The following is a 13,186-nucleotide window of genomic DNA, read 5'->3' as shown; positions in this document are numbered from 1 at the left end:
CAAATAAGGCAGGAGAAGCTTGATGACCGAACAAACAACTGTGTATGACATTTCCATTACGGAAATATTAAAGCACACCTTATCCCTGAGGACACTCAGCTTTTGCGTGAGGTCAACAACTTCGCCTTTCAACTCTGAGCACTGCTTCTCTGAGCTGCTGCATTTCTTGGAAGCAACATCCAGCTTAGAGAAGGAAAAAACAAATAAAAATCAACCACAGTGGAGTACTTAATAGTGACCAAAATCCTAAGTAGAACTGAAATCCTTACCGTGTGCTCAGTCTGGAGGAGCTTCTCAGACACCTCTTTGTACTGAATCTCTTTTCCACTCAAAGATTCTCGGAGGCTGTTGATCAGCTCAAGCTTCTCAGATGTCTTGGCCAATGTGTTCTCCTTCTCAATGAGCGAGCTTTCCAGGCATTCTTGTGTATCACTCAGCCTAACAAAGCACAATTATGACGGATGAAATATTCAACACTTTCAAATACCAAGAGTCAAAACAAGACAGCGTGCAAAAATGTCAATGTTCTGGGTAGAAACAGTTTTGCTGATATAGAGTTGAGAAAGAGACCGTGGTGGCTTGTAGCCATAGAACTACTCCACCAGTCTAGCGGACCTATTTTAAGCTTGGTGTAAATTGGCACTCTCTCAAGCGTAATTGCTAGCATCAAGCTGGTGCGACATTTTCACGCCAAGTGACCTCACGCTTTAACTAGAAAATAAATTTGTGCTCTACTTTTGCAGACAGTTATCGTAGAAAAGGAAATGACTAAAAGGGCTGACACAAGGCTCTCTGACTGGATTTAAGCTATGTCACACCCAAAACACACCTATGACGAATTAGGTGTCTAATGACTGCTTTGTTGCACTCTGATTACATGCACTCCAAATACTAAAATGAGGCTGAACACACCAAGAACACATGGCAAGCACATAGTGCCATCCAGCAACTGCCTGGCACAACAGATCACTTAAAAAGGGCCCACAGGTTGAGGTGTCTTTTGGACAAAATTAACCCTCGTGCTAGCCCGGGTTGGGGTTAGGGTTAGGGGGCGTGTTTCAGATTCTGTAAGAATCATGAGGGAGACTTTATTAAAGAATGCCTGTCTGCTGGAAGTAGGAAAAGAAATTCCCCATGAAAACACCAACGTCGTGATTTTTAGACTCATCTTTGGGTGCACCACCCAGCCCTCTATGATGGAGGTGATGGAGCTTTAACAACACTGTGATCATACTGATAACTGTGGTAATTATCTGTGACACCATGGTGATGAGACAGTGGTCCTGGTATTATAAAAATACATTCCACTTTTTGAAAACACAATGACCAGTTGGTTTCAAGGCTGCAGCTGCTTGGAAAGGTGAATGTAAGGTAAATGGGAAAAACGACAGAAAACTACTAAACCTTATATATAAAGTTATCCTATAAACAGTATAATATTTTTGCAGTGTGATAAGGAATTTCATCAGGTGTCCTTTCTTTAAACTTTCTTGGTCTTATTCTCATAATTCGTCCGTAAGAATAAGAGCCGATCTGAGTTCTTGGTTCTTGTGACTTTGTTGCTAGAACACCTACTGATAGTGAAGCTGACACGCAAAGCGCCAGCGTTGTCTATGTGCGTAACTGTGTTCAGACTACGTGAAGGTCACATCTGTGCTTAAAGTTCTGATGAGGTATAACTGACAGTGCCCAACAGGACAAGTATGACGACATAAGAGGAAAGGAGATCAGATGTTCTGGGGGAGCTGAGTCCACCTGATCTCACAGACAACCTTGTACATCTGTATTGGACGTATCAATTAGATTTTCCAGTGTAAACCATCGCTGAGTCTCCAGCCTGTTTCTTGTATCTGACGAATTCCTTCATCACACAAAATTCCTCTACACAGTGGAAGCCAAATCTGACTGGATGCATTTGCTTGGTGATAATTCAGTGTTTAGCCTACAACTATCAAAGCAATGTGCCATAAAGTTCCAATAATCTTGTGTTTCAAATGTTTACAAAAATATCTCACCCTTTGAGTTGTTCATTGAGACTGCTAACCAGCAGGTGATGCTTCTCTGCATCTCTGCTCTGCTGACTTCGCACGGTGGCAAGTTGGCTCTGTAATTTCTCAGTCTCATTCTGTGGTGGCAGAAAAACAAAGATCAGCATGCAGATATTAATTTTCAAAAGCCCCGAATGAAGAACTCTCACTGCACACGGATGTAGATAAGAGCAGACCCGCTGGAGATCAGCGTCAAAAATTATTTCTAATTAGTTGTTACTGCTGTCCTCATTGTCAGCATCAGAAAAGAAAGCTGATCTTTGTTTTCCCAATCAGTCATACAAGTAACTTTGGCTGTCTGTATTTGTGACGGTTTCAAAGTTCAGCAACGAAATGTAATTCCCAACACCCAGTGGGTCTGCCAAAGAACTTGTTTAAAAACATGATTTGAAATCCATACTCAAGGTTAACCAAGCACACCACACCATTAGCTGCCACCGCCAGAGGTGCTCTCTAGCGCACACCCAGATTTAAGACCCAACACACCTGAGAGACCCAATATGGCTGCTCATCTTCATCTACATCAAACGTCACCTGTGTTAGAAGGGTTTGTTACATGATCCTAGTCCTTTGGGGTGGGAACATGCAAATCACTCAGCTCATCAGTAAGTACATTTCATTTTTCCATGTTAGTGTAAGATAATATTTAATGGAGGGAAAACTGGTTGACTTAACCCTGACTGTTCCGACAGAGTGTGGGGTTGTGTAAAATGAGGTTACCTGTAGCGCCTCGATACGGGCCTGTAGCTGCAGCCGATCTTCAAGGTCTTGACAGCGCTCCTCCAAGCTCAGTATCTGTTCCTGAAGTTGGTTCCGTTCCAGCTCCAGCTCCTCAACAACAGACCGTAAACCACCTGGAATCATTAGGAACGGAAACAGGTGTTTGGGCATCGTCTGACTTTAACATACTTGCATTTGTTAGTTTATTAGGTTCAAGGAGATCAAACTGATGGTGAGGCCTAATGACTACGATTTTTAAGCCTGTAATTCGTGGTTCTATTTATATGGTGCTTTTCTACCTTATGGCAATTTACGGCTCTTTATAATGTTCTTTAATTCTCTCTCTCTCTCTCTCTCTCTCTCTCACACACACACACACACAAAATGGCGTTCCTTATATTTGGCTCCGATAAGCTGCATAGAAAATGGATGGATGGATGAGGATGTATTGCAGAGAAGAGGCGTTATCATGCTGTAGTTTTATCTCAGTGTACTTCCAAATGGGTCTCCTGAGAGAAGAGCAGTGGAATCATCTATACTCTAGACTGCGTCACATGATATACTCAGCACAATGTACATTTGGAAAGACCTAGTTTCATCACCAACATTTCTCTAGTTACCAACTCTACTCTGATCATTTCATTAAGTTACTAATCACTAAGTAGTTTCTTCTTTATCTGTGACATACACTTTACAAGAACACAAGACAGAATGGAGAGAAGAAAAAGGAGCTGAACATGCAAAAAAAAACAAAACTTACCACAGATGGGGAGAAGCTTGCCACCTATATTTACAGTATATGGTCTCACAGGGGTTCAGTGCATTCAGAGGTGATCGCAACAAATACTAGCCAGCTCAACCTGCATGCACGTGTCCAAATAAAATACCACAAGCAGATGGAAATGGAAACTCATGTATAAATGATAATCTCTTGGATTAACATCAATTGTCCAAGGGTTATTTTTATCAAACTGAGGAGGACCTTAAGTTTAGCTTGTTTGAGTTTGACCTTGCCAATGAGTGCACCAGCAAAAATGAAGGCAAGCTCAACCAAGCTCATCCCAATGGCATATAAAATCATACAAACCAATACAGCTCAGATCTTAGATGGAAAAAAAGACAAACCAACCAACAGCCGCAAACCAACACTCAAAAAGCTAGGTTTGGAGTGTTATGGTGAGAACCACAAAATATCGACCCAAACACAATGCAAGTTTCCAGATGGCTGTGTGCATGCCTGGGTAAACTGTCTAGCGGTCTCACACCTGTGTCAGGAGTACTGTACTCGGGCCACCAACCTCCCATGTTCTCTCCTTCCATTGGGGTTGTGCTCTCTGAGGTGCTGCGGGGGTCCTGGTATGGCACCTGCCCATCAAACTCAAAGTCCTCCTAAGAGTCAGAACATTTTGATTGAAGCAGGATACGGCCAGGTTGTAAAATGACTATACTGTAAAGGAAAAGTTCAATGTTTGGACATGATAATTCACAAAAACAAACTAATGAACTAACTCCCACTTCTGTTTGTTCAAAGACTATGATATAACTTTTAAATTAATGAATTTAAGATCTATGGAGGGTGCATTTCCAGTTGGTTCTCTATGTGTTCCGTTTTTATGCCTAAACCCCTTCCTGTATGTTAGGACTGATCTATTCCTTTAAGAGTGTAAGGGCAGGTCAACAGAGAAAGCTGATTTTCTTAGATTATCATTAATGTCCACCTTTTGTTAAGTTTTCTGTTCAGCTTGTTAGATTTTTTTTTGAATAGTAGTTCAGGGGGAAAATGTGTTGAGTAAAGGGAATCCACAAGCTTCCACCTGTATGAATTCAGGTCTGTATCACATGCTCCTTGGGCCAGAAGAGGCAGGTGGAGCAAACGGACCACCTTAAGATTGTACCTGTTAAGGTGCAACCAGCTGATAGTTTGACGTTACAATGTGTCGTCAAAAATAAAATAGCAATTTCAGAGTTTTAAAAAACACCCCATGATAAAGGCCCATCTGTGATAGGGTGGCATAGAGGTGGAAGGGATGACATCCACCAATGTCTGACAAGACCACTCACCTATATAACCTCAAAAACTTGAGCATATTAAAAACATTCTAAATAGAATAGTCAGGTTTAAGTCACAATTGCAGTCAAATGTTTTACCAAGCAAACCTGACTATTCCAGGTACCATCCGTGGACCTCACTTGTTTCTAGTTACAAAGCTTACTGCTGAATTTAAATAGACGTAGGCTGTTACAAAGACAATTACATTTACATTTGAGGTTGTCAGTGACCACTTCAAGTTTTATGGCTTAATATGCTTCAAGTGGTGGTGTTACTGCAGCACATTTGGTGATGCTACTCTTAGTTCCCTCAGTTGGACATAAGCCATTGTGAAAATGACAGCACATGTAAACTATTTACAAATATCCAAGGGTACACTGATGCAACCACGCGACATGCTCGCCTACCTGCAGGTTCCGTTGAGCTGGCGTGCCCAGCTTTTTGGCCCTGTGCTGGTTGAGCCCCCGAGCTTGCGCAAGCTCCTCCTCCAACTCCTGCTGCCGAGTGACTAGTGCTGGATCGGAGCAGCCAGGAAAGAACCAGTCATCCTCAATCAGTTTTGTGCCACAGGGAAAGGGGATATTTTGAGATGGATGGAGGATGTATTTATGGGATGGGCGGTGGGTAGAAAACAGAGTTTGGACAGAATGAAAGCAGTGTGAAACAAGACATGTGTTGAAGACAGGATGACAGAGATGGAGAGCAGATAAGGAGTGTGATGGCACAGAAGGTGCTGGTGAAGAGGGAGATGAGACACTTTCACCACTGCCACAAAGAGGCCTCGTCACAAGGAAAACTATTTTCATCCAACAGTGGAGGCAGCAAGAGACATGAAGTATGGAGACAGAGACTGAGTGAAACAAGAATGGATAAAGATGAGAGCGTTACTCCATACTCCAGCTCGGTACGCACTTTTGAGTTTGCATGAGGTATTGTGGACTTCAGAAACCTTTTTAAAAAGCAACATTCACGTCAGAGCCATGCACACCTAATTTGCATTGCAAAGGAAAACAGACTGCATTCAAACATGAGGGAGAAAGAGAGTAAAAGTGGCTGTGGGAGGAAGGAAGGAGCCATTTCTGTGAGTCACACTTGTTTCATTGCTGTTTCTTCAATAAGGAGAGCAGGCAGCTATTTAGAAAGACAACAGACAGGTTCAAACGTGAGGGGGATCTTCTGTTGCTTTTCATCGGACTTTCATTCAGCTGGACAGCGTGAAAGCAGGGCAATGCCAAATTGATTAAGATGTATGAAACATGTTCCCATCTGTTTTGTGACAACAGGCTAATGTGTAGGGGAGGAGGAGGTGGGTAGCTCAAAGCAAGGGTTGGTGCAGAAAAGGGACAGTGCAGTGGGTTAAACAAGCAGAGGTGGTCAGTGAGGATTCAGCACATAAACAGGCAAGGGCAGACGGGACCTATTGACAAGTTATCTGTGGGTTACTGGAAGAGAAGCAAAGCTGAGAAGCAAAGAAACCCAGCAGGTCCTGATGTTGGTGCAGTCTCCATCTCTTTAGACATTGCTTAGAACAGTAATGAGATCTAACGTAGATACTAACAGCATGCATGTTACTGTCACCCTCCAAACTCTGTAACTGCACCAATTAGAGTGTCACACAAGCATCATAGTTAGCATTTGAAGCAGCACTTACAGGCAGCGGAAGCATTACAAGCAAGTTAGAGCATCTGCTTCACATAGTTAGACAATCTGAATTAAACCTACCAAAATGACAAATACAGGAATGTTTTGAATGAATGCAAAGGTACAAAGCACCACATTAATCAAGTCTGAATGGATAATAATACGTAAGAATTATTAATAATAATGTTTTCAGAAAGAAGACTGCATGAAAATGAACATCACGATTTCCTCTCATGATCTTGTTCGATGTAAATGAAGCAACAAAAAATGCCTAATATGGAACCAACACAACAAAATATGACTATTTTTTTATTGTCCTTTATACCCTGTCACCCACCAAGTATGAGCACTTATTTCAGTGCAGCTGATGTCTTTCATGAAAATGGGACAAAGTCATCTCATCTAAAAATTAGATGTCAAAGAGTTTGGAATGGAGATCATGATTTTAAAATGACTGATCATGCAGCCTTACTAGGAAGGGTTTCTGCCATCCAAAGAGCAGTAGAGAACTGAGACAGAGTTCAGTAAAACCTCTCAGCTGTCAGGCTTTTGGCAGTCAAGAGAAGGCTTCAATTTGTCTGAGTAATCAATAATACGATCATTCATTCTCCTCCCTATCTATCCATCAGTTGCACTTCAGTAATCCAATACCATATCTTTAATGTTGCTTGTATAAAGAGGTATGAAAGTAAGTCACCGACAGTTATGACAGCACACAAATTAAATGAATACTCTCAGCAAACCTACCTTCTGAACTATCTTCTATTGACAGACACTTTTCATTTCTGGATTATTTTATGTGTGCAGTATCCAACACTATGAATGAAACTCTAGTCAGTCTTAGCACACACATCAGTCCTCTTCCAAAGGATAGAGCAACGACAGCCATCCCACCACAAAAGAGACAGAACAATGTTGAGATTGTATGTAATGTACTGTTGTTAATTTTGATGTATTACACCTACAGGTCTTAGTGTGGCCACACCAGAAATCGAACAACAGTAAGAAAACCTACATGACAGAAAAACAAGGAGTGATGAAAGAAAGGAAAAGAAGAGAAAAACACAAGGGGAGGGGAGGAAGGAGAAACAAAATGGCAGACTGATATGTGCAGCCTGCCACTGCACTACCTGTAGCTCCCCCAGTAAAAATGAGACTCAGGGAAACTACAGACAGTACAGTGAGCACAAGTTGCACCGGAGGGTTGGAGAAGCCTGCATGCACAAAACTGATGGGAAACTGCTCTGTGTGGCTACTCCCATCCCTGGAGCAGGGGCTGGAGAGGGAGAGTGGGGGCGGTGGTCCATGAGATGGGAGGCAGCATGGGGGACTCAAATGCTCCCCATTAACAACAGTGAGGACAGGGGGGCAAAATAAAGAAAAAGAAAGTGATGTTCAGTCAGACAACACAAGACATGTAGATAATAAACAGTAGAACACAAACTGAGTCGCTCTGCTACAAAACATGGGGGAGGTGGTGGTTCTGCTGAGGGTGGGGTGTTCGGACAAAATCAAAGGACGACATTTACAGACAGCTGCCACTTAGTTCAGTTTACTGAATTATACTGTGTGATACAGAGGGGTGTTTATAATTTTTGACCACCTTAATTAAATCAACAATTATAAACACCTGTCAGTAAAGCAAAATATAATTTCAACAGCACCACAACACAGAAATGGTAAAAAATGGATTTCATAACACTCAGGATGGTATGTTTCACTGCAGGGATGTTACAGGACTCTATCAGTTTACCTACGAATGTCTGCTAATGCTAACTATGAGCTACAATGGGCTCTTCGTGGAAATATAAAGAAATCCCCACATTAGGAGGATAACTAATAGCCATGGGCCTTACAACCAAGCTACCACTGGGGGGCGTAGTGGGAGCGTTGTGTACATTCAACAATGGCAGCAAAGTTTCTGATGTGATTTCTAAGCAGTTTTGGCGCCAGCAGTTTAAAACTGAGGTGAATACATGAACTAAGAGACATGGATAGAGATGTCTCTGCATCAACCTTCAACAATCAAAAAAAAAAAAAAATTATATATATATATATATATATATATATATATATATATAGATAGATAGATAGATAGATAGATAGATAGATAGATTGACATAGATAGATTGATAAGACATAGATATACATAGTAATACATATTTACAAAAATGAAGCCAATAATTAATATCACAGCAAATTAAAGTATATATACTATTTAGTTTCAGTGTACTAGTTTACACCGGACTATAGTGGGTGGTGGTATTAATCCATTACACTCACTCTGCTCATCAACTATACACAATATTAGGGCCACATTGAGGGATAAAATCGTAGGCATCGAGTTTGAAGTCGAAGCTCTAGAAAATTCAGTCTAGAATTTAGACATTAAACTCAATGCCTAAGATTTTATCCCTCAATGTGGCCCTAATATTGTGTATAGTTGATGAGCAGAGTGAGTGTAATGGATTAATACCACCACCCACTATAGTCCGGTGTAAACTAGTACACTGAAACTAACTCAGTACTTTTATATCTCTGCAAATTAAAGTTGTTTTTTTTTTTTAAGAATTTCAGGAATAACCCTGTACATACTACAGGAGTACAAGGTACTCCTAACTGGAGTGTAAATGATGAGCTTATTTTTCTTATTGATGAAAAAAGGAAATAAAAAGTACTTGTCCACTGTTTCCTTGTGACTCTTTCCTTTTCATCTTGAAATCAAGATGAGAATTGACCGCTACTGACGTGATGGAGTGTGTGTCTTGCTGCATGAAGCTAAGAATGCTCTTGTGGTGATGGAAAGACTGGTCACTTAAGGGCATTTCTTTATTCGAATAACACTAACCCTAAAGTGCCTGAGCATTGCTGGTTTACAGTGTTTAAGGCTTTCTAAGCAGTAAGTTGTGCTTGCAGCAGAATGTATATATTTAATAGATATTAATACCCACATCTTACACAAATATGTTTTTCCTCTTTCCTGTAATGCAACAGCTTTTTGAGCACTGCTGCTGGCAAGTCGCTCCATTTGTTCAGTACTAGTGGTGAGATTGAACTCTATTGACTATTTGTCATCATCTGGCAAAGGCCTTACCCTCTCTTTCCTCCTCCATGTGGCTAATGCGGAGGACCATGGCAGTCTTCTCCTCCCTGGCCCGGTCCCTGGCGCTGACTGCTTCAGCTACCATCTCCTGCCACTCCAAGACTTGGCTTTGAGTGTCATCAGCACTGCCCGATTCACTTGCCTGTGGCGAAAGCAGGGAGAGGCAGGAAACAATAAGCAGACTTCAGCACAGCATCTCACTATCTGGGAACCAAGAGAAGGATGATTTTGAGAGAAATCCTGGATCCCCTTACCTGAGAGGCAGCCCTCTTGGTGAATTGCTCCAGCTCAGTTTGAAGTGTCCTCTGTTGCTCCTCATAAACCACGAGTTTAGCCTCCAGCATTTCTATAGGTGGAAAACAAACACATGGTGTTCAGAAACAAGAAGTGCCCATTCTTTTTCCATTGTAGTTGTAAGACCTGACAGGGTTTTAAAGACATGCAGTGAGTAAAATTAACATCAGCACATAAATAGTAATATTACTCAGTCACCATTCTTTGCTTTGACGTCATCATATTGCTCCACCTTCCAGAGGTTTTCCTCTCGCTCCTCTTCCAGGGCTGTGACACGACTGCGCAGGGCTGTCAGGTCAGGGGGGGCAAATCCAGCCTTGAGGGAAAAAGGAAAACATCTTTTTAACGCCTTAGTCTGAGTTGTAACCTGTGTATAGATGTGCTTTATACTTCAAGTGTATCATATTTTCTCATTTACCGTAATGGCACAATATCACTTACAGTGTGCATTTCAATTAGAACAAACACACACAAGGGTTCCTCTCTAAAATGAAATGTAAAAAGTAAATTTGACCAAGTCTCGTAGTTAGTAACCGGACCTGGCTTTTCTTTAACTCCTCCTCCAACTGTCTGATTCGAGATTTAGACCAGGCTTTCATTTTCAAGAATTTAGCCTCTGATCTGCTGGCTTCATCTGTTTTGTGCTTTGTCTGGGCTGCAGAAGAGAAGAGAGAGAAAGTCTGATGAAATGGTGACATTCACAGTTATGGTCAGAAAAACAACAAAGCTTTCTGAGGACATCTTACAGGTCTATTTTCATAGATACAACAAATACAGCAGGCTGTTTTCTTATGACGAACTTTCTCATATCATAATGGGACAGTCAATAAATGGGACAGTCAATAAATGGGACAGTCAATAAATGGGACAGTCAATAAAGTTAATAAACAATCACAGGTGATAATATCCTTTTCTGATTGCAGCAAATGCAACGACTACTGAGGGAGGTATAAATATGGGGGAAAATCCATTTATACTTTAGCTCTTGAAAATATATAAACTCAAATACTTTGTCTGATGGGCTCAATAAAAACAATCAACGATGGCAGAGTTGCTCTAATAAAAAGTACTTTGCACAAACTATTGTCGACTTCTAAGAAATGTGTTTTTAAAAGGTGACATTGATTAGCAGAAACACAGATCCAAGAAAACCCACCAACCTTCAAGCTCAGCTATCCGTTCGACGAAGGCTGAATCCCCGGTCAAGTTTTCAGCTCCTGAGGCCTCCTGAGAGGCTGATGGTGCTGCTGCTGCTGCTGAGGACCTTCTCAGCTCCTCCAGCTGCCCCAGAAGATCTTGTTGGGTTTGGGCCAGCAGTGCCTGATGTTGCTCAGTCATTTGCCGCACCTCTGCCTGCTGCTTCTCCATCAGATCCCGAAGTTGTGCTCTCATGACATGTTTTTCAGCCTCCATCTTGGATTCCAGGTTCTCACGTTCAACCTGCTGTCTACGAAGTCGCTCCATTAACTCCTATGGGCACAGTGAAGACAGTGATATTCAAGATAAATGTGGTACTTCATGTAATCATCAAAGCATATCTTCACAAACAATACACCACAAGAACAGAAGTATTTCAGGTATAGAAAATAGTTCAGACATATTTCTTGACCTTTATCTGCTGGTCCCTGCCATCCACCTCTCCCTGAAGAACATCAATGACCTGGGTTTTACCCAGAAGCACCTCTTCCTTCTCATGGAGCTTCTGTTTTAGAGCCTTCAAAAGCTGTTGAGAAATGAGGAACAAAATAAGTGCAACCAAAGTGTAAGTATAGTCCACACAGCTGCACAGAATTATTCAATCAAAGTCACCATCAGACTCTATGTTCCATAAAATCATGACACAACAGGAAAATCATGTAAGTTACATCATTTTATCAGAGAGAGATTGCAGAGATGAGTGTTACAGACCTGCTCGAGGTCAGCACTGGCGTCAGACTTTGCTGCCAGCTTGAAGAGCTCCTGTTCATGCATCTGGTTCATCTCCATCAGCTGGTTATCCTTCTGGAGAATTATGTCTTTGAATGTCTGGATCTGAAACCAAACAAGATATATCAGAGGTACAGATGCAACTCGTACACACAGTGGTGAGAAATTAATACAAAAAATTACAACGGTATAAATGCAGAATATGAAATGATCAAATCATATCATTAAAATGTTATTTTCTGCATGCATTTAACAGAAGGCAGTGTGCCAGTGTGTGATCATCCCGTGTTTTAAAAACCTACGTTCTGCTTGTACATGCTCTCTTTCTGGCTGTACTGCTCCTTCTCTGAGGCCAGAAGCTCTTTCAGACTGTCTGTCTGCTCCTGGAGCAAACTGTAGCGCTCATCTGCTTCTCCAACCTTTCTTGTCAGGCTCTGCACCAGCAGCTGAAGCTCCTGCATTGCTCCACCTTCCTCTGTCGCCTGAGGAGGTACAGAAGGAGGATGGTGTTTGCTGATTTAAACTTAAATCTCTCAAATCTCAAGATGTTAAAAAATGAAAAACGGTGAACCAAATAGAATGACATCACTTGGGCTTGTATTACCTTTTGTTGCGGTGGAAGTGCGACAGGCTGATCTCCAGCCAGTGCTGTTTGCAAGTGGATAATGTAGGCCTCCTTCTCAGCCAACTTCCTGTCCTTCTCTGTCAGCATGACATCCATCTCCTCACCTCTCTGCTGCTGTGCCTCCACCTCCTTCCTCTAAAAGAAAATTAGTGATGCTTCGTTAGAGAAATGAACAAAACCCCGAAAAAACTATTGCCCGGTCAGATCCTCACTGTATAACCCTTGATATACCTTCTATCCACGGGCTTCAAAGATGGCCTCTCCACTTCAGGCACATAATGAAAAACACTGAATACATAATTCCTCAAAAGCGTTTTAGTCACTTAACACAATGTTGAGTTAGTGATTTTTATGTATTCATATCATGACAATAATATAAACACACACACACACACACACACACACACACACAAATGATCAAAACAACAAAAATGTGAACATCATGAAGTATAGTTTCTGTGGCAATTGTTTGCATAGAGTGAGAGAATATATGTCCTGATGAGTGTATGATATCGGGAAGAGTTACAAGTGCATGTTTGAATAAGCTACTCTGTGTGTGTATAGGCTCTGTTTGTGTGTGTGTGTGTGTGTGTGTTTACCTAGCTTTCATTACCTATCAAAACCCAAGCCCCTAGTCCTAGTTAGGATTTGACATAAATTGGTTAGGGTTACAACTAGGATTAGGGTCTTGACAAGGATAGCTGTTCAAACCCGCGCGCACGTGTGTACATGTGTGGGTATAGATTTGTACCAGTATTACATCCACGTACACAGGAGTC

At 41.6% G+C, this 13,186-nt stretch overlaps 1 protein-coding gene across 5 annotated transcripts in view; it reads right to left on the bottom strand.

The window, feature by feature from the left end:
• The window catches only part of LOC147268841 (uncharacterized), a 51,477-nt gene that overhangs the window by 28,243 nt on the left and 10,048 nt on the right, over window positions 1-13,186 (bottom strand). For 4 of the 5 annotated variants that reach the window (XR_015119147.1, XR_015119149.1, XM_086223317.1 and 1 more), the window contains exons 6-20: window positions 12,387-12,542; window positions 12,085-12,264; window positions 11,765-11,887; window positions 11,466-11,579; window positions 11,017-11,326; window positions 10,396-10,511; window positions 10,055-10,172; window positions 9,817-9,908; window positions 9,554-9,704; window positions 5,226-5,332; window positions 4,034-4,157; window positions 2,769-2,902; window positions 2,016-2,125; window positions 270-438; window positions 79-183 (exon numbers count right to left, since the gene is read on the bottom strand). Coding sequence is in view for 3 of the 5 variants with exons in the window: in XM_086223317.1 (XP_086079443.1) it covers window positions 79-183; window positions 270-438; window positions 2,016-2,125; window positions 2,769-2,902; window positions 4,034-4,157; window positions 5,226-5,332; window positions 9,554-9,704; window positions 9,817-9,908; window positions 10,055-10,172; window positions 10,396-10,511; window positions 11,017-11,326; window positions 11,466-11,579; window positions 11,765-11,887; window positions 12,085-12,264; window positions 12,387-12,542 (2,109 nt within the window). In the remaining 2 variants the exon portion in view is untranslated. The remainder of the gene's footprint in view (window positions 1-78; window positions 184-269; window positions 439-2,015; window positions 2,126-2,768; window positions 2,903-4,033; window positions 4,158-5,225; window positions 5,333-9,553; window positions 9,705-9,816; window positions 9,909-10,054; window positions 10,173-10,395; window positions 10,512-11,016; window positions 11,327-11,465; window positions 11,580-11,764; window positions 11,888-12,084; window positions 12,265-12,386; window positions 12,543-13,186) is intronic. The other variant, XM_086223300.1, reaches the window with a different exon arrangement.

Source organism: Aulostomus chinensis, chromosome 2, assembly GCF_037954235.1.
Source record: "Aulostomus chinensis isolate RoL2024-O1b breed Wild chromosome 2, RoL_Achi_v1.0, whole genome shotgun sequence".
NCBI classification, from domain to species: domain Eukaryota; kingdom Metazoa; phylum Chordata; class Actinopteri; order Syngnathiformes; family Aulostomidae; genus Aulostomus; species Aulostomus chinensis.
This window is presented reverse-complemented; position numbering and strand designations above follow the sequence as displayed.